This window comes from Vidua chalybeata, chromosome 36 (genome assembly GCF_026979565.1).
Source record: "Vidua chalybeata isolate OUT-0048 chromosome 36, bVidCha1 merged haplotype, whole genome shotgun sequence".
Taxonomy (NCBI): Eukaryota; Metazoa; Chordata; class Aves; order Passeriformes; family Viduidae; genus Vidua; species Vidua chalybeata.
In genome coordinates, this window is record NC_071565.1 from 230,658 (window position 1) to 248,542 (window position 17,885).

The 17,885-nt window shown below is 54.3% G+C and overlaps 3 protein-coding genes across 4 annotated transcripts in view; all 3 read left to right on the plus strand.

Annotated features, from left to right (window-relative positions):
- The window catches only part of GABARAP (GABA type A receptor-associated protein), a 7,093-nt gene extending 5,211 nt beyond the window's left edge, over nt 1-1,882 (plus strand). The window contains exon 4 of the mRNA XM_053968591.1: nt 1,646-1,882. Coding sequence (XP_053824566.1) covers nt 1,646-1,711 — 66 coding nt within the window. The 3' untranslated portion in view covers nt 1,712-1,882. The remainder of the gene's footprint in view (nt 1-1,645) is intronic.
- Nucleotides 1,883-2,512: 630 nt separating this feature from the next.
- PHF23 (PHD finger protein 23) lies at nt 2,513-8,635 on the plus strand. Of its 2 annotated transcripts, XM_053968603.1 has the most exons (5): nt 2,513-2,596; nt 3,137-3,168; nt 3,367-3,459; nt 5,261-5,858; nt 6,892-8,635. In XM_053968603.1, exons 1-5 carry the CDS (start codon nt 2,581-2,583, stop codon nt 7,101-7,103), a joined length of 951 nt encoding a protein of 316 aa, XP_053824578.1. In that variant the 5' UTR covers nt 2,513-2,580; the 3' UTR covers nt 7,104-8,635. The 2 variants fall into 2 exon arrangements, with proteins under 2 accessions (XP_053824578.1, XP_053824579.1); XM_053968604.1 differs by lacking the exons at nt 2,513-2,596; nt 3,137-3,168; nt 3,367-3,459 and adding an exon at nt 4,987-5,096.
- A 2,043-nt stretch (nt 8,636-10,678) lies between these two features.
- Nucleotides 10,679-17,885, plus strand: part of LOC128802281 (very long-chain specific acyl-CoA dehydrogenase, mitochondrial-like) — a 7,612-nt gene continuing 405 nt past the window's right edge. Inside the window, exons 1-8 of the mRNA XM_053968565.1 lie at nt 10,679-10,800; nt 11,378-11,417; nt 12,040-12,108; nt 12,735-12,807; nt 14,520-14,584; nt 14,676-14,810; nt 16,518-16,662; nt 17,745-17,874. Of these exons, the coding sequence (XP_053824540.1) occupies nt 10,745-10,800; nt 11,378-11,417; nt 12,040-12,108; nt 12,735-12,807; nt 14,520-14,584; nt 14,676-14,810; nt 16,518-16,662; nt 17,745-17,874 (713 nt within the window). The 5' untranslated portion in view covers nt 10,679-10,744. The remainder of the gene's footprint in view (nt 10,801-11,377; nt 11,418-12,039; nt 12,109-12,734; nt 12,808-14,519; nt 14,585-14,675; nt 14,811-16,517; nt 16,663-17,744; nt 17,875-17,885) is intronic.

The window sequence follows — 17,885 nt, forward strand, 5'->3', positions numbered from 1 at the left end:
TGCCTGAAAATACCCCAAAACCTGCCCAAAAATATCCCCAAAACCTGCCCAAAAATATCCCCAAAACCTGCCCAAAACAGCCCCAAAACCTGCCCGAAAATACCCCAAAACTTCCCCAAAAATACCCCAAAACCTGCCCAAAAATACCCCAAAACCTGCCCGAAACAGCCCCAAAACCTCCCTAAAACAGCCCCAAAACCTGCCCAAAACAGCCCCAAAAACCTCCCTAAAACAGCCCCAAAACCTGCCCAAAACAGCCCCAAAACCTGCCCAAAACAGCCCCAAAACCTGCCCGAAAATACCCAAAACCTGCCCGAAACAGCCCCAAAACAACCCCAAACCCTCCTAAAAAATACCCCACAAACCTCTCCAAAAATGCCCCAAAACCAACCCAAAACAGCCCCAAAACCTCCCCAAAACTTGCCCAAAAATACCCCAAAACTTCCCCAAAAATACCCCAAAACCTCCCCAAAACCTCTCTGAAACTTCCCCAAAATCTTCCCCAAACTTCCCAAAAACCTCCCCAAAAAATCCCCAAAACCTCCCCAATTTAAAATATCCCCAAATCTCCCCAAAATATCCCCAAAATTTGGGATTGGGAAATTTGGGATTCGGGGGGGAAATTTGGGATTGGGAAATTTGGTATTGAGGAAAATTTGGGAATGGGGTGTTAAAAATCCCAAGAAAAGTCCCAAAATCCGGGAAAAAAACCAAAATCCCGGAAAAACCCCAAATCCCGGGAAAAAAACCCCAAAATTCGGGGAAAAAAAAAAAAAAACAAACAAAATCCAGGAAAAAGCCCCAAAATCCGGGAAAAAAACCCCAAAATCCAGGAAAATAAACCAAAATCCCTGCAAAAAAAACCCCCAAAATCCTGGAAAAACCCCAAATCCAGGAAAAAAAAAACAAAATCCAAGAAAAAAACCAAAAATCCAGGAAAAAAAACAAAAATCCGGGAAGAAAAACCCAAAATTTTGGTAATTGGGGGGGGGGAATTGGAAGAGTCCAAAAACTTCACGGCCGGGGGGGACCCAAAATTCCAGGGGCGCTCCCGGAGGGGAAATCGGGGAATTTTTGGGAATTCTCCCAAAATCCGATGGGGGAGGAGCCTCAGTGGAAATTCCCGGTTTTTAACCCCTGAATTCCCGGATTTTAACCCCCGAAATCCCGGTTTTAACCCAAAATTCCCAGTTTTAACCCCTGAATTCCCGGTTTTAACCCAAAATTCCCGGTTTTAACCCCCGAATTCCCGGTTTTAACCCCTGAATTCCCGGTTTTAACCGCTGAATTCCCGGTTTTAACCCAAAATTCCCAGTTTTAACCCCCGAATTCCCGGTTTTAACCGCCGAATTCCCGGTTTTAACCCAAAATTCCCGGTTTTAACCCCCGAATTCCCGGTTTTAACCGCCAAATTCCCGGTTTTTAACCCCCGAATTCCCGGTTTTTAACCCAAAATTCCCAGTTTTAACCCCTGAATTCCCGGTTTTTAACCCCTCAATTCCCGGTTTTAACCCCTCAATTCCCGGTTTTAACCCCCGAATTCCCGGTTTTAACCCCTGAATTCCCGGTTTTAACCCCTCAATTCCCGGTTTTAACTCCTCAATTCCCGGTTTTAACCCCTGAATTCCCGGTTTTCCCCCCTCAGGAACACCACGAGGAGGATTTCTTCCTTTACATCGCCTACAGCGACGAGAGCGTCTACGGGGCCTGAGCGCGCGCTGCTCCCGCCCTGCCCGCGGCTCTCCCGGTGCTTCCCGCTCCCGCTTTTCCCGGTTCTTTTCCCGCTTTTTTCCCGATTTTTTCCCGTTCCCGGTTTTTTTTTCCCGCCCCCTCCCCCCCCCCCCCCCCAAATAAAAGCGACGGAGCCGCCTCAGGGCCTGGACAGGAAGTGGGCGTGGCTTGAAGGAGAGGGCGCGTGCGCGCTGTGGAAGGGGAGGGGTTTGCATAATGAGCTGGGCGCGCCTGCGTGGAACGCCAAATATGGGTGAGGAGGGGGGGTGGTTTGCATAATGAGCTGTTTGCGCGTGCGTAAGGCGCCGAATATGGGTGTGGAGGGGCGTGGCTAGAATAACGAAAGATTTGCGCATGCGGACAAAGCAAAGTAGAACCAGGGAGGGGGCGTGGCTTGCATAATAAGCTCCGCGAGCGCACGCAGGGTGCCATACTAGGCGAGGAGGGGGCGTGGTTTGCATAATGACCACGCTGCTTATGCGCATAAAGGAAAATAAGGGCAGGGCGAGAGCTCGATTTGCATAATGAAAGCCGCGCGCATGCGTAGAACTCAAAGTAGGGCTAAACGGAGGCGTGGTCGGTATAATGAGACGGAAAATCTTTTTGGGGAGGCGTGGTTTGCATAATTAGGATGGCGCGCATGCGTAGAAATCAAAGCGAGTGTGGCGGGGCGTGCGGCGCCCGGAGAGGGGCGTGGTTTGGCGGAGGAGGCGGGGCGGGGCGTGCGCGCTGAGGGGAATGGGCGGGGTTTTGGCGGCGGGGGCGGGGCCTGGCGGGGGCGGCGCGGAACGAGGCGGCACCGGACGGAGCGGGCGCGGAACCGGGGGGGGGCCCGGCGGGGCCGCGGCCATGGCCGAGCCCGGAGGTACCGGGGCAGCAGCGGGCGGGCGCGGGGGAGCCCCGGAGCGGCGGCGCTGGAGCCGCCAAAGTCCCGGGAGCGGCGGGGTTGGGGTCCCGGTAATGGAGGGGGGGGACACCGGGAGTGGCGGTGCCGGGATGGGGGGAGCGGAGAGCGGCGGAACCGGGCGGGTTTGGAGCTCTGAGAGCGCCGGTACCGGGGGGAGTTTGAAGCGGGCACCGGGGGGGGATTCGGAGCGCTCAGAGCGGCGGTACCGGGGGCAGCTCGAGCCGCTACCGGAGGGGGTTTGGAGCCGGTACCGGGGGGAGCTGGAGGCGGAACCGGGCGGGTTTGGAGCCGGTACCGGAGGGGGGGTTGGACCGCTCAGAGTGCCGGTAGCGGGCCCGGAGGGAGCGGCAGCAGCGGGAGCGCAGAAGCGAGGGGAAGGGGGGGAGTTTGGAACCGGTACCGGGGGGGGGGTTGGAGCGTCCGGAGCCCCGGTAGCGATCCCGGGGAGGCTCCGGTGCCGGTGCCGGTGCGACCCCCCCGTCCCTTGCCGTTCCACAGAAGCGCTGGCGCCGCTGAAAAGCGAACCGCAGGTGAGGGGGGGGCAGCGGGAGGCACCGGGGGGGCACCGGGAGGGGTGGGGGACGGGGATTCCCCCGCTGCTCAATCCTTTCACCGCGCCCGGTGAAACCGGGCCGGGTCCCGGGGCTTTGGGGGGGGGGGGTGAACGGGAAAGTCCCGGTGTTCACGGTGAGCCCCTCTCCCCCCCGCTCGGTTCCCGGTACCGGCAGCCCCCGGAAAAGCGGCGGAGGACGATCGAGGACTTCAATAAGTTCTGCAGCTTCGTGCTGGCCTACGCCGGGTACATCCCGGCGGCCGCCGAGGTAACCGGGGAGGCACCGGGAGGGCACCGGGGGGTTACCGGGAGCTACCGGGGAGGCACCGGGAGGGCCGGGGAAGCACCGGGAAGGCCGCGGAGGCGCCGGGAGAGATCGCGGGGGTAACGGGAGGGCACCCAAGGCCTCCGGGAGGTACCGGCGGGGCCACCGGGAGAACACCGGGAGTTGCGGGGAGGTACCGGAGGGGCACCGGGAGGTCACGGGGAAGCACCGAACAGGGCTTTAAAGAAGTGGGAGATTTTTAAGGGGGGGGTCCCCGCTCCTTAATTTCCGACCCCCCCCCCCCGTTCCCTCCCCCCGGTTCCCCCCCCCCGGTTCCCCCCGGCCCCGCCGCCGCCCCGGCAGCTCCCAGCGTGCCCCGCGCGGCCCCCGCGTGATTGACAGCGCGCTAAACCCCGCCCCTCTCTCGCGCTCCGCCAATCGCGTGGCGTTCCGCCCTAAGTCACGCCCACAGAGGGAAGGTCCCTGAGGGAAAAGCCCCGCCCATTCGGGAGGACCAATAACGGCGCGTTTTGCGTGACCACGCCCTCTGCGCGCCGCGGGGATGCTGGGAGTTGTAGGCGGCGCTTGGTGTGGGGACTACGAGTCCCGGCGTGCCTTGCGCGGCGGCGCCATGTTGAGGCGGGGGTTCGTGAGGGGGGATTTTTGGGGCGGATTTTGGGGGTCCTGGGGTTGCTTTGGGGATGAATTTGAGGGTCCTGAAGTTGGTTTTGGAGTCCTGGGTGGGTTTTGGCGGGGACTTTGTTGGTCGTGGCTTGGATTTGGGGGTTCTGGAGTTGATTTTGGGTGCTCTGGAGTTGGTTTTGGGGGTTTCTGGGGTGGATTTTGGGGTCCCGAGTTGGACTCTGGGGTAAATTTGGATGTCCTGGGTGGATTTTGGTCATCCTGGGTTGGATTTTGGGGTGAGTTTGAGGCTCCTGAGTTGGATTTTGGGGTAAATTTGAAGGCCCTGAGTTGGATTTTTGGTACATTTGGGGGCCCTGGGTTGGATTTTGGGAGAAATTTGCGGTTCCTGGGTTGGATTTTGGGGTAAATTTGAAGCTCCTCAGTTGGATTTTGGGGTAAACTTGAGGTTCCTGGGTTAGATTTTGGGGTACATTTGGGGGCCCTGGGTTGGATTTTGGGGTAAATTTGAAGCTCCTCAGTTGGATTTTGGGATAAATTTGCGGTTCTTGGGTTGGATTTTGGGGTACATTTGGGGCCTGAGGTTGGTTTTTGGGGTAAATTTGCAGTTCCTGTGTTGGATTTTGAGGTAAATTTGAAGTTCCTGGGTTGGATTTTGAGGTAAAATTGAAGTTCCTGGGTTGGATTTTGAGGTAAATTTGAAGTTCCTGGGTTGGATTTTGGGGTAAATTTGAGGTTCATGTGTTGGATTTTGAGGTACATTTGGGACCTGAGGTTGGATTTTGGGGTGAGTTTGAGGTTCCTGGGTTGGATTTTGGGGCACATTTGGGACCTGAGGTTGGATTTTGGGGTACATTTAAGGTTCCTGAGTTGGATTTTGGGGTGAGTTTGAAGCTCCTCAGTTGGATTTTGGGGTAAATTTGAGGTTCATGTGTTGGATTTTGGGGTACATTCGGGACCTGAGGTTGGACTTCGGGCATGCTGGGTCAGATTTTGGGGTGAGTTTGAAGCTCCTCAGTTGGATTTTGGGGTACATTTGCTGTTCCTGTGTTGGATTTTGGGGTACATTCGGTACCTGAGGTTGGACTTCGGGCATGCCGGGTCAGATTTTGGGGTGGGTTTGGGGGTCCCCGCTGACTTTTGGGCCCTCTTTGCCCCGCAGGAGCCGCCCTGGGGCTCGTCCGGGCCCAGCTCTCCCCGCGCGGCCGCGGGCGACGCGTGGGGCTCGGCGCCGGCCGCGCTGCGAACCATCGAGACCTTCGTCCGCAAAGCCAAATCCTCCAAGAAACGCGCCCTGGCGCCGCCGGAATCGGCCATTTTGGACAAAATGCGCCTCAAGGACTCCCTGTTCGACCTCCCCGCGCCCCAAAATAACCCGGGGCCGCCCCCCCAGAAGCGCCGGGAGCGCCGGAGCCGCCGCGGGGACTCGGCCGGCGGCGGCTCCCGCGGCGGCCGCGAGAACTCGCGGCTTCGCGTGAAAAAGAGCAAAAAGCGGCGCTGGAAAAAAGGGGACGGCGGCGTTCTGGGGAGGGGCTCCCCCAGCGAGGAGACGGATTCCGAGGAGGAGCCGCCCTCCCCTCCCCCGCCGCCGCCCCCTCCCCCTCCCCTGCCCCCTGACGGGGGGAAATTGGGGGTGCTGGGGGGGCCCGGGGGGGTTCTGGGGGTGGGCAAGGAAGGGGGGAGCACGGAGACCAGCAGGGACGGCGACGGCAGCGACAGCGACGCGCGGGTCATGGACGAGGACATCATGGTGGAGTCGGGTGAGTTCGGGGGAAACTGGGGGGTTTGGGGGTTTTGGGGGGAAATCTGGGGGTCCTGGAGGAGTTTTAGGGGGTCTCAGGGGGGTTAGGGGCGAGGGTTTGGGGTCTCAGGGGGGTTTGGGGGGAGGTTTGGTGGTTTGGGGTCCCTGGAGGGACACCCAGGTCGTGGATGAGGACATCATGGTGGAGTCGGGTGAGTTCGGGGGAAATTGGGGGGTTTTGGGGGGAAATTTGGGGTTCCTGGAGGAGTTTTAGGGGTCTCAGGGGGGTTTTGAGGTCTCAGGGGAGTTTGGGGTGTCTGGTGGGGATGTGTGGGTCATGGACAGGGACATCATGGTGGAGTTGGGTGAGTTCGGGGGAAATTTGGGGGTTTTGGGGGAAATCTGGGGGTCCTGGAGGAGTTTTAGGGGGTCTCAGGGGGGTTTGGGGGGAGGTTTGGGGTCCCTGGAGGGGACGCCCAGGTGATGGACGAGAGCATTGTGGTGGAGTCGGGTGAGTTTGGGGGAAATCTGGGGTTTTGAGGGGAATTTGGGGTCTCTGGAGGGGTTTTGGGGTGAGGTTTGGGGGTCTCAGGGGGGTTTGGGGTCCCTGGAGGGGACACGCAGGTCACGGGTGAGGACATCATGGTGGAGTTGGGTGAGTTTGGGGTCGGGTTTTGGGGGGATTTGGGGGAAATTTGGGACTTTTTAGGGGATTTAACAGCCCTGGAGGGGAGTTTTGGGGTGAAGTTTGGGGGTTTCAGGTCAGGTTTGGACGGTCCTGGCTGAATTTTTGGGGTTCTCAGAGAAAGTTTGAGGCATCCCAGTTGGAATTTGGGACATAAATTTTGTGATTCGGTTGATCCCAGAGCAAACTCAGATTCCATGTAGGATTTGGATGTAAAATTGAGATATTTCAACACCTCCATAACATTTCCAGCGTTTAGCACAACCCAAACTCCTGTATTTTTTCCCTGTTTTTTTTCAGACCACAATCCCCTATCAATTTCTGCACGTTTTACCTTTTTTTTTTGGGTTTTTTTTTGGTTTTCCAGGCGACGATTCGTGGGATTTGATCACCTGCTACTGCCAAAAACCCTTCGCCGGCCGGCCCATGATCGAGTGCAGCCAGTGCGGCACCTGGATCCACCTGTCCTGCGCCAAGGTGAAGAAAAACAACGTCCCCGACGTCTTCTATTGCCAAAAATGCCGCGAGGGGCCCCGCAGGGCCGCCCCCGCCACCCCCCGGGCCACCAGCGACCCCTAAAACCCCCCCAGAAGCGCTTTTGGGGCTCCCCGGCCTCGCTTCCGCCAGGGGTTGAGGGGTGCAACGTGCTCAAAATCAGAAATTTTGGGGTTTGTGACCTTCCCTGGGGTTTTGGGGGGCTTGGAGGTTCCTCCCAAAAAATGAGAAGTTTGGGGGTTGTACGGTTCCCAAAATTGGAATTTTTTTTCGGGGGAGGGTGGTTGGAAGTCGCCCCCGGAATTTGTGAGGTTTGGGGGTTTGTAAGGTTTCCCCGCAGAATTTGAGGTTTTGGGGTTGTGGCTCTCCCTGGAATTGTGAGGTTTGGGGGTTGGAAGGTGCCCAAAATTGGAAATTTGGGGGTTGGAACCTCCCCCCCAAAAAATTGTGAGGGTTTGGGGTTTATAAAACCCCTGAAATTGTGAGATTTTGGGTCCACCTCCCTCAAAAAATGGGGAGATTTGGGGGATTTTTACCTCCCCCCGATAAGTTGTGGGGTTTTGGGGTTCCAGTCAAAATTTGGGGGTGGTTTGGGGTCCCTCATCTGCAGGACAGGAGGGTTTTGGGGTCCCATTTTGGGGTACAAGATTTGGGGGGGCACTTACCCCAGATCATGAGATTTTTTTTGGGTCCCTCACCCCCAAGATGGGAAGATTTGGGGGGGTTCCCTCACCCCAAATTACGATTGGGGGAGCCCCCCGTTAGATAGGGGAGGTTTTGAGGGGTCCCCTACCCCAAATTATGAGATTTTGGGGTCCCTCACCCCCAGGAAAGGAGGGTTTGGGGGTCCTTCACCCCAGACAAAAAGATTTTGGGGACTCCCCCTAAAATAGGGGGATTTTGGGGTGTTCTTTGCCCCAGATCATGAGATTTTGGGGTGTCCCACCCCCAAGAAAAGGAGAATTTGGGGGCCCCAGCCCCCAAACTATGATTTGGGGAAAACGTCCCTGACAGAGAGGGTTTTGGGGTCCCCTGCCCCAAAAGAAGAGAATTTTGGGGTTCCCTTCCCCATGTTATGAGGTTTTGGGGTCCCAGTTAAAATTTGGGGGACCCCACTAAGTTCAAGGGGGTTTGAGGATATTTAACCCCCCAGAGCACGGGGTTTGGGGGTGCTGTGCCCCAATTCATGAGGTTTTGGGGTGTCTCAACCCCTGTACAAGATTTTGGGGGCATCCCACCCCTGAACTGGGGAGGGGGACTTGGGGGTCCCTCACCCCAAACTCTGAGGTTTTGGAAACAAGTTTTTTCATGTGTGTTATTTTTCTAAACGTTCCCTGCCCCCCACTTTTTTGGGGGTGCCTCCCCCAAGTTTTTGGGGGTGTTTAGAGCATCATTTTGCAGGGGGGGGCACCCCCAAAACAGGAAGTCTGTCCCAGTTTGGGGGGAGTTTAAGGGAGGGATTTGGGGGATTCTCCCCCCTAAACCTCCCCCAGATGGAATTTGGGGGGCTCCCCCCACCTTTTACTCCCTTCCCCTCTTTGTTTGAAGGATAATATTTTGGATTTTGGGGGGCTGCAGCCCCTCCCGTTGTAAATAAACAGCGCCGTTGCTTCGTACCTGCGCGGGGATCGTGTCTGTCTGTCCGTCTGCTGCACCCCAAAACCCCAAAGGGAGCCCCCAAAATGGGAGGGAAAATGGTGGAAAAAGGGGGGGAAACGTGAGGGGAGAAAAGGGCAGGAAATGTGAGGGGGAAAAAGGGTGGGAAACGTGAGGAGAGAAAATGGCGGGAAACGTGAGGGGAGAAAATGGCGGGAAACGTGAGGGGAGAAAAGGGTGGGAAATGTGAGGGGGAAAAAGGGTGGGAAACGTGAGGAGAGAAAATGGCGGGAAACGTGAGGGGAGAAAAGGGTGGGAAACGTGAGGGGGAAAAAGGGTGGGAAACGTGAGGGGGGAAAAAGGGCGGGAAACGTGAGGGGGGAAAAAGGGCGGGAAACGTGAGGGGAAAAAGGGCGGGAAACGTGAGGAGGGAAAGGGCGGGAAACGTGAGGGGAAAAAGGGCGGGAAACGTGAGGGGGGAAAAAGGGCGGGAAACGTGAGGGGAAAAAGGGCGGGAAACGTGAGGGGGGAAAAAGGGCGGGAAACGTGAGGAGGGAAAGGGCGGGAAACGTGAGGGGGAAAAGGGCGGGAAACGTGAGGGGAGAAAAGGCGGGAAACGGGAGGGGAGAAAAGGAGGGAAATGTGAGGGGGAAAAGGGCGGGAAATGTGAGGGGAGAAAAGGCGGGAAACGTGAGGGGGGAAAGGGCGGGAAATGTGAAGGATAAAAGGTGATAAATATGAGGGGGAAATGTGAGAGAAAAAGGGCGGAAAACATAAGAGGTAACAGGAAATGTGAGGGGGAAAAGAGTGGGAAATGTGAGGGGAAAAGCATGGGAAATGTGCAGGATAAGAGAAAACATGGGGGAGAAAAGAACAGGAAATGTGAGGGGAGAAAAAAGTGGGAAATGTGCGGGATAAGAGAAAACATGAGGGAGAAAAGAGCAGGAAATGTGAGGGGAGAAAAGGGTGAGAAACGTGAAGGATAAAAGGTGAGAAATATGAGGGGGAAATGTGAGAGAAAAAGGGCAGAAAGCATAAGAGATAACAGGAAATGTGAGGGGGGGGGAAAGAGTGGGAAATGTGAGGGATAAGGGGAAACATGAGGGAGAAAAGAGCAGGAAATGTGAGGGGGAAAAGGCTGGGAAATGTGACAGGGACAAAGAGTGGAAATGTGAGGGCAGAAAATGACAGCTAAGATGTGGGGAAAAAGTGAGAAATTTGAGGAGGAAGTGTGAGTAGCAAACATGAGGGGAAAAGGGTGGGAAAGATGGGGGGAAATTACGGGAACCATTTTAGGGAAAAGTGCCTGAACTGTAAGGAGAAAAAGTGCAGGAAAAATTGGGAAATGGGGGGGAAATGGTGGGAAACGTGATGAGAAAAATTATGGGAAATGTGACGCGGGGAAGATGGCAAAAGCATGAGGGGAAAAGCGTGGAGACATTTTAATAAACCCGTGGTTTTATTTAAACTGAAGTCTCTAAAAATCCCCCATTAGTTTTTTCTCCTAAGACTAAATCCTGAAAACAGCTAAAAAAGCCAGGGTTTTTTTTCCAATTTATATCTCTTACCTCACCAGTTAGTTTGGGAGGGTTTCGCCGTATATTAAACCCAAGAAACGGTGAAAAAAACAGACTTGTCTTTTAAATTCAAATTCCTAAAAAAAATCACCCATTAATTTGGGGAGCGGAGGGGGGGGGGTGTCTCTTGTAAAAATAAATCCCAAAAACTGCGAAAAACCCCAGGATTCGCTTTAAATTTTAATCCCTAAAAATCTTCATTTAGGAAAAGGAGTCCCTAAAATTAAACGCCGGAAACAAAAAAAAAGAATTTACCTCAATTTAAGCTCCTTTAGTCGCGTGTCCGAGCCTTTAAACCCCGCCCCTCACGCCACGCCCACATCAACCATCACCATGGCAACAACACGGGGCGTGTTATAACCTCGCTTCGTTAGCATAAATTAGCATATGGAAATGAGCGGTTCACTACGTTTCCCAGCGTGCGCCGCGCGGCGGGGCCACGCCCACGGCCGTGACCTTGTGTGAGGGGAAGGGGGGGGGGGCTTGGGGACACTCCGGGGACACCCCCGCGTTTATCGCGACAGCGGCGACAGCGACAGCGACAGCGGCGACATGGCCGGGCTGGGGCTCGGAGCGGGGCTGCGGCTGCTGCGGCGGATCCCGCCCGGGTGAGAAACACCAAAATTTGGGGTTTGGGGGGGGGTCTTGGAAGGTTCTGGAAGTTGGGGGGTCTTGGGGAGTGCTGGGGTTTTTGAGGGGGTTTTGGGATTTTGGGGGGTCCCGGGATTGGGGTTTGGGGGATTCGGGATTTTGGGGGATTCTGGGATTTTGGGGGGTTCTGGCGTTTGGGGGTTCTGGAAGGTTCTGGGGGTTTGAGGGGGGGATCTGGGGATTTTGGGGTTCCTGGGGTTGGGATTTGGGGGATTCGGGATTTTGGGGAGTTCGGGAATTTTTGGGGCCTCTCGGAATTGGGGTTTTGGGGAGGGGTCCTGGAAGCTTCTGGAAGTTTGGGGACCGCGGGATTTTTGGGGTTCGGGAGTTCCCGGACTGGGGAATTTGGGGGATCCCGGAGCTTTTGGGGGGTTCTGGGATTTTGGGGGGGGGAAATCCCAAATCTTGTGGAGATTCTGGGGAACCCCCAGAATTTGGGGAGGAAGGGGATGGGAATTTGGGGGGTGGGGGGGCGGTCCCAGAGGTTTTTTGGGGGGCTCCTTTTTAACCCCCCCCTCACCCCTCAATTCACAGATTTGGGGGGTCCCGGCTGCAGAGCACGCACGAGGCGCAGGTAGGGACCCCAAAATCCCCCCAAATCCCCCCAAATCCTTCCCAAATCCCCAAAATCTGATCCCAAAACAATCCCAGAGCCCCGCCCCTCCCTCGCGCGCGTGACGTCAGAACTGGGGCAAAGGTCGGACGGTGGAAACTGGGGGAAAGGTCAAGGGCAGGGATTTGGGGGGGCTTGGGGGGATTTATGGGGAGTTTTGAGGATATTTGGGGGCGTCCTGAGGGGATTTGGGGGGGTTTGGAGGGTCCTGGAGGGGATTTTGGGGGAATTTTGGGGTCTTGGAGGGGATTTTGGGGTTATTTGGACATCTTGGAGGGATTTTGGGGGAGTTTTGGGGGTCCTGGAGGAGATTTTGGGGGAGTTTTGGGGGCGTCCTGGAGGGGATTTGGGGGGTCCTGGAGAGGATTTGGGGGGTCCTGGGGGCATTTTGGGGGTCCTGAAAGAGTTTGGGGGAGATCTGGGAGGTCCTGGGAGGGTTTTGGGGGTGGAATTTTGGGGGGAGCTCTGTGGGATTTTTGGGGTAAAGGAGGAATTTTGGGGGTCCTGGAGGGGTTTGGGAGTCCTGAGAAGATTTTGGGGTTCTCTGATGGTTTTTTTGGGGGGTTCTGCCCCCCTTCCCCAGGCCGTGCTCCCCAAAACTGGGACCACCACGGCCACGGCAGCCCCCCCAAAAGCCCAGAGCAGCCTCGAGGTGAGTGGGGGGTCCTGGGGGGGATTTTAGGGCGTCCTGGGGGGATTTTGGGGGAGAATTTGGGGGATTTTAGGGGGTCCCAGAAGATCTGGGGGGGATTCAGGGGATTTTGGGGGGGATTTGGAGGATCCTGGGGGGATTTGGGGGGTCCTGGGGAGATTTTTGGGTATCTGAGGGGGATTTTGGGGGGTCCGGGGGGGATTTGGGGGATTTTAGGGGGTTCTGGGGAATTTGGGGGATCCTGGAGGGATTTTGGGGGGTCCTGGGGGCATTTTTGGGTATCTGAGGGGGATTTTGGGGGGTCCTGGGGGGATTTTGGGGGAATTTGGGGGATATTGGGGGGTCCTGGGGAGGATTTGGGGGAGGAATTTGGGGGATTTTGGGGGGTCCTGGGGGGATTTTGGGGGGTCCTGGGGGAGATTTGGGATTTCTGGGGGGAATTTGGGGATCTTTGGGGAGAATTTGGGGGATCCTCGAAGGATTTTGCAGTTCTGAGGGGGAATTTGGGGGCTCCTGAGGGAATTTGGGGGTCCAGGAGGATTTTTGGGGGTCCAGGAGGATTTTTGGGGGGTCCTGGTGGGATTTGGGGTTTTTGGGGTGCCCCTAAAATTCTTTTTTCCCCCCAGGAATCCAAATCCTTCGCTGTGGGGATGTTTTTGGGGCGCCTGAACACCGAGCAGGTGTTCCCCTACCCCTCAGGTGAGGGCACCCCAAAATTGGGGGAATTTTGAGGGAATTTTGGGGGAATTTTGAGGGAATTTTAAGGGAGTTTTGAGGAAATTTTGGGGGAATTTTGAGGGAATTTTGAAGGAATTTTAAGGGAGTTTTGAGGAAATTTTGAGGGAATTTTAAGGGAATTTTGGGGAAAATTTGGGGGAATTTTAAGGGAGTTTTGAGGAAATTTTGGGGGAATTTTGAGGGAATTTTGAAGGAATTTTAAGGGAATTTTGAGGAAATTTTGAGGGAAATTTTGGGGGAATTTTGAGGGAATTTTGAAGGAATTTTAAGGGAATTTTGAGGAAATTTTGAGGGAAATTTTGGGGGAATTTTGAGGGAATTTTGAAGGAATTTTAAGGGAATTTTGAGGAAATCTTGGGGAAATTTTGAGGGAATTTTGAGAAAAATTTGAGGAAATTTGGAGGGAATTTTGAAGGAATTTTAAGGGAGTTTTGAGGAATTTTAAGGGAGTTTTGAGGGAATTTTGGGAGAATTTTGAGGAAATTTTGGGGGAATTTTAACGGAGTTTTGATGAAAATTTGGGGAAATCTTGGTAGAATTTTGAGGAAATTTTAAGGGAGTTTTGAGGAAATTTTAAGGGAGTTTTTAGGAAATTTTGAGGAAAATTTTGGGAGAATTTTGAGGGAATTTGGAAGGAATTTTGAGGGAATTTTGGGGAAATTTTGAGGGAATTTGGAGGGAATTTTTTGTAAAATCTGAAGAAATTTAGGGGAGATTGAGGGGAATTTTAGGGTGGTTTGGGGGGAGTTTTTGAGAAAATTTAGGGAGGGTTTTGGTTGGATTTTTATTTAAAATTCTGGAGGAAATTTTGGGGGATAATTTTGAGGTAATTTGGGGAAAATTTGGGGGTATTTTGGTGTAATTTTGGAGAATTTTTTACATGGAATTTTAGGGTAATTTTGATGTGGTTTTGGGGAGAATTTGGGAAAATTTGAGTATAATTTTGGGATAATTTTGAAAGTAGTTTCACTTCTAATTTGGTGAGAATTTTGGAATAATTTTGGAATAATTTTGGGAGAATTTCAGGGAAGTTTGAGGGTAATTTCAGGTGTTTTTTTTTTTTTTGGATAATTTTAGGGCAATTTTGGGATAATTTCAGGAAAAATTGGGTTAATTTGGGGATAATTTCAGGACTATTTTGGGATAATTTCAGGTTAATTTTAGGACAATTTTGGGGTTATTTCAGGAGAATTTGAGGATTATTTCAGGACATTTTTGGGATATTTTGGGGATACTTTTGGGGTAACTTTAGGATGATTTCAGGACAATTTCTGGGGAATTTTGGGATAAATTTGGGAGATTTTGGGGATAATTTCAGGACAATTTTGGGATAATTTTAGAATAACTTTGGGATAATTTTAGGGAAATTTTGGGATAATTTTAGGATAATTTTGGGATGACTTCAAGAGAATTTCAGGGTAATTTCAGGACAATTTTGGAATAATTTCAGGACAATTTTGGGATAATTTTGGGATAATTTCAGGACAACTTGGGGATCATTTTAGGGTAACTTTGGGATGACTTCAGGACAATTTTGGGATAATTTTGGGATAATTTCAGGACAACTTGGGGATCATTTTAGGATAATTTCGGGATGACTCCAGGACAATTCCAGGACAATTTTGGGATAATTTTGGGATCATTTTCCCCATAATTCCCTCTTTTCTCCGCAGTCCTGACCGAGGAACAAGAACAAACCCTGCAGGAGCTCGTGGGTCCCCTCAGCCGCTTCTTTGAGGTAAAAACCCCCAAATTTCCCCCATTCCCACCCTCCCCCCTTCCAGGGAAATCCTCTGGAATTGCGGGAATTCTCCCCCAAATCCCGGCAGGAGGTGAACAACCCCGCCAAGAACGACGCCCTGGAGAAGGTGGAGGACGAGACCATGAAAGGGTTAAAGGAGCTGGGGGCCTTCGGGCTCCAGGTGCCCCCCGAATTTGGGGGGCTGGGGCTCAACAACACCCAGGTGAGGCACCCCCCGAAATTTGGGGAGCCCCAAAATCCCCTCCCAGTAACTCCCAGTAAGTCCCAGTAACTCCCAGTAACCCCCAGTGCTCCCAGTTCTGTCCAAAATGCCCCAAATCTCCCCAAATTCACCCCAAATCTCCTCAAATTCACCCCAAATCCTCCCTGAATTCCCCAAAATCCCCCCAGGACCCCCCAAAATTCCATTGGGATCCCCCAAAATCCCCTCCCAGTAACTCCCAGTAACCCCCAGTAACTCCCAGTAACCCCCAGTGCTCCCAGTTCTGTCCAAAATCCCCCAAATCCTCCCTAATTCACCCCAAATCTCCTCAAATTCACCCCAAATCCTCCCTGAATTCCCCAAAATCCCCCCAGGACCCCCCAAAATTCCAATGGGACCCTCCAAATCTCCTCCCAGTAACTCCCAGTAAGTCCCAGTGCTCCCAGCTCTGTCCAAAATCCCCCAAATCCTCCCTAATTCACCCCAAAATCCTCCCTAAATTCCCCAAAAATCCCCCCAGGACCCCCCAAAATTCCATTGGGATCCCCCAAAATCCCCTCCCAGTAACTCCCAGTAACCCCCAGTAACCCCCAGTGCACTCCCAGTGCTCCCAGTACCCCCCAAACCCCCTCAAATCCTCTCCCAACTCCTCCAGACCCTCCCAAACCCCCCTGGGACCCCCTGGGACCCCCCAATCTCCACCCTGGGGGGCTCCCAGTGCCTCCCAGTAACTCCCAGTGCCCTCCCAGTAACTCCCAGTGCTCCCAGTACCCTCCAAACCCCCCTGGGACCCCCCAGTCTCCACCCTGGGGGGCTCCCAGTGCCTCCCAGTAACTCCCAGTGCTCCCAGTCCCCCCCAAACCCCCTCAAATCCCCTCCAAACTCCCCCAGATCCCCCCAAACCCCCCTGGGACCCCCCAGTCTCCACCCCAGTGGCTCCCAGTCCCTCCCAGTAACTCCCAGTGCTCCCAGTACCCTCCAAACCCCCTCAAATCCCCCCCAAACCCCCCTGGGACCCCCTGGGACCCCCCGATCTCCACCCCAGGGGGCTCCCAGTAACTCCCAGTCCCTCCCAGTGACTCCCAGTGCTCCCAGTGACTCCCAGTGCTCCCAGTCCCCCCCAAACCCCCCTGGGACCCCCCGATCTCCACCCCAGGGTGTTCCCAGTCCCTCCCAGTGACTCCCAGTGCTCCCAGTACCCTCCAAACCCCCCTGGGACCCCCTGGGACCCCCCAGTCTCCACCCCGGGGGGCTCCCAGTCCCTCCCAGTAACTCTCAGTGCCCTCCCAGTCCCTCCCAGTGACTCCCACTGCTCCCAATCCCCCCCAAACCCCCCTGGGACCCCCTGGGACCCCCCGATCTCCACCCCGGGGTGTTCCCAGTGCCTCCCAGTGACTCCCAGTGACTCCCAGTGCTCCCAGTACCCTCCAAACCCCCCTGGGACCCCCTGGGACCCCCCAGTCTCCACCCTGGGGGGCTCCCAGTAACTCCCAGTCCCTCCCAGTGACTCCCAGTGCTCCCAGTCCCCCCCAAACCCCCCTGGGACCCCCCAGTCTCCACCCCGGGGGGCTCCCAGTCCCTCCCAGTGCCTCCCAGTGACTCCCAGTGCTCCCAGTCCCCCCCAAACCCCCCTGGGACCCCCCAGTCTCCACCCCGGGGGGCTCCCAGTCCCTCCCAGTGCCTCCCAGTGACTCCCAGTGCTCCCAGTACGCGCGGCTGGTGCAGATCGTGGGCCAGCACGACCTGGGCGTGGGGATCACGCTGGGGGCGCACCAGTCCATCGGCTTCAAGGGGCTGCTGCTCTACGGGACCCCCCCCCAGAAGGAGAAGTACCTGCCCCGCCTGGCCACAGGTGAGGCCATCCCAGAATAGTCCTGGCACTCACCTGGCCGGGCCCGGAGGGGTCGGGGGGATTCGTTCCAATATTCCCAGGAATTCACCCAAATATTCCCAGGAATTCACCAAATATTCCCAGGAATTCACCCAAATATTCCCAGGAATTCACCAAATATTCCCAGGAATTCACCCAAATATTCCCAGGAATTCACCCAAATATTCCCAGGAATTCACCTGAAATATTGCCAGAATTTCACCCAAATATTCCCAGGAATTCACCCAAATATTCCCAGGAATTCACCCAAATATTCCCAGGAATTCACCCAAATATTCCCAGGAATTCACCCAAATATTCCCAGGAATTCACCTGAAATATTGCCAGAATTTCACCCAAATATTCCCAGGAATTCACCCAAATATTCCCAGGAATTCACCCAAATATTCCCAGAAATCCCCCCAAATATTCCCAGGAATCCCCCCAGAATAGTCCTGGCACTCACCTGGCAGGGCCCTGGAGGGGTCGGGGGGGTTCGTTCCAATATTCCCAGGAATTCACCCAAATATTCCCAGGAATTCACCTGAAATATTCCCAGGAATTCACCTGAAATATTCCCAGGAATTCACCTGAAATATTGCCAGAAATTCCCCCAAATATTCCCAAAAATTCACCCAAATATTCCCAGAAATTCACCCAAATATTCCCTGAAATTCCCCCAAATATTCCCAAAAATTCCCCCAAGTATTCCCAGAAATTCAGGAGCTGCCTGTGGCCATTCCCAGAAATCCCAAAATTCCCATTTTTCGGGAAACTTTGGGATAACTTGAGCACTTTTAGGATGGAATTTTCTCATTTTTGGGTGGAATTTTCTCATTTCTGGGTGGAATTCTCTCATTTTTGGGTGGAATTTTCTCATTTTTGGTTGGAATTTTCTCATTTCTGGGTGGAATTCTCTCATTTCTGGGTGGAATTTTCTCATTTTTGGCTCTTTTTGAACGGAATTTTCAGGAATTTTCGTGAATTTTCCAACCTCAGGGAAGCCCAGGCTGCCCGTGCCCATTCCCCAATTCCCAGAATTCCCCAAATTCCCGTTTTTCCAGGGGAGTGGGTGGCAGCTTTCTGCCTGACGGAGCCCGGCAGCGGCTCCGACGCCGCCTCCATCCGGACCCGGGCCACGCCCAGCCCCTGTGGAACCTTCTGGACCCTGGAGGGGGAGAAGATCTGGATCAGGTCCCAATTCC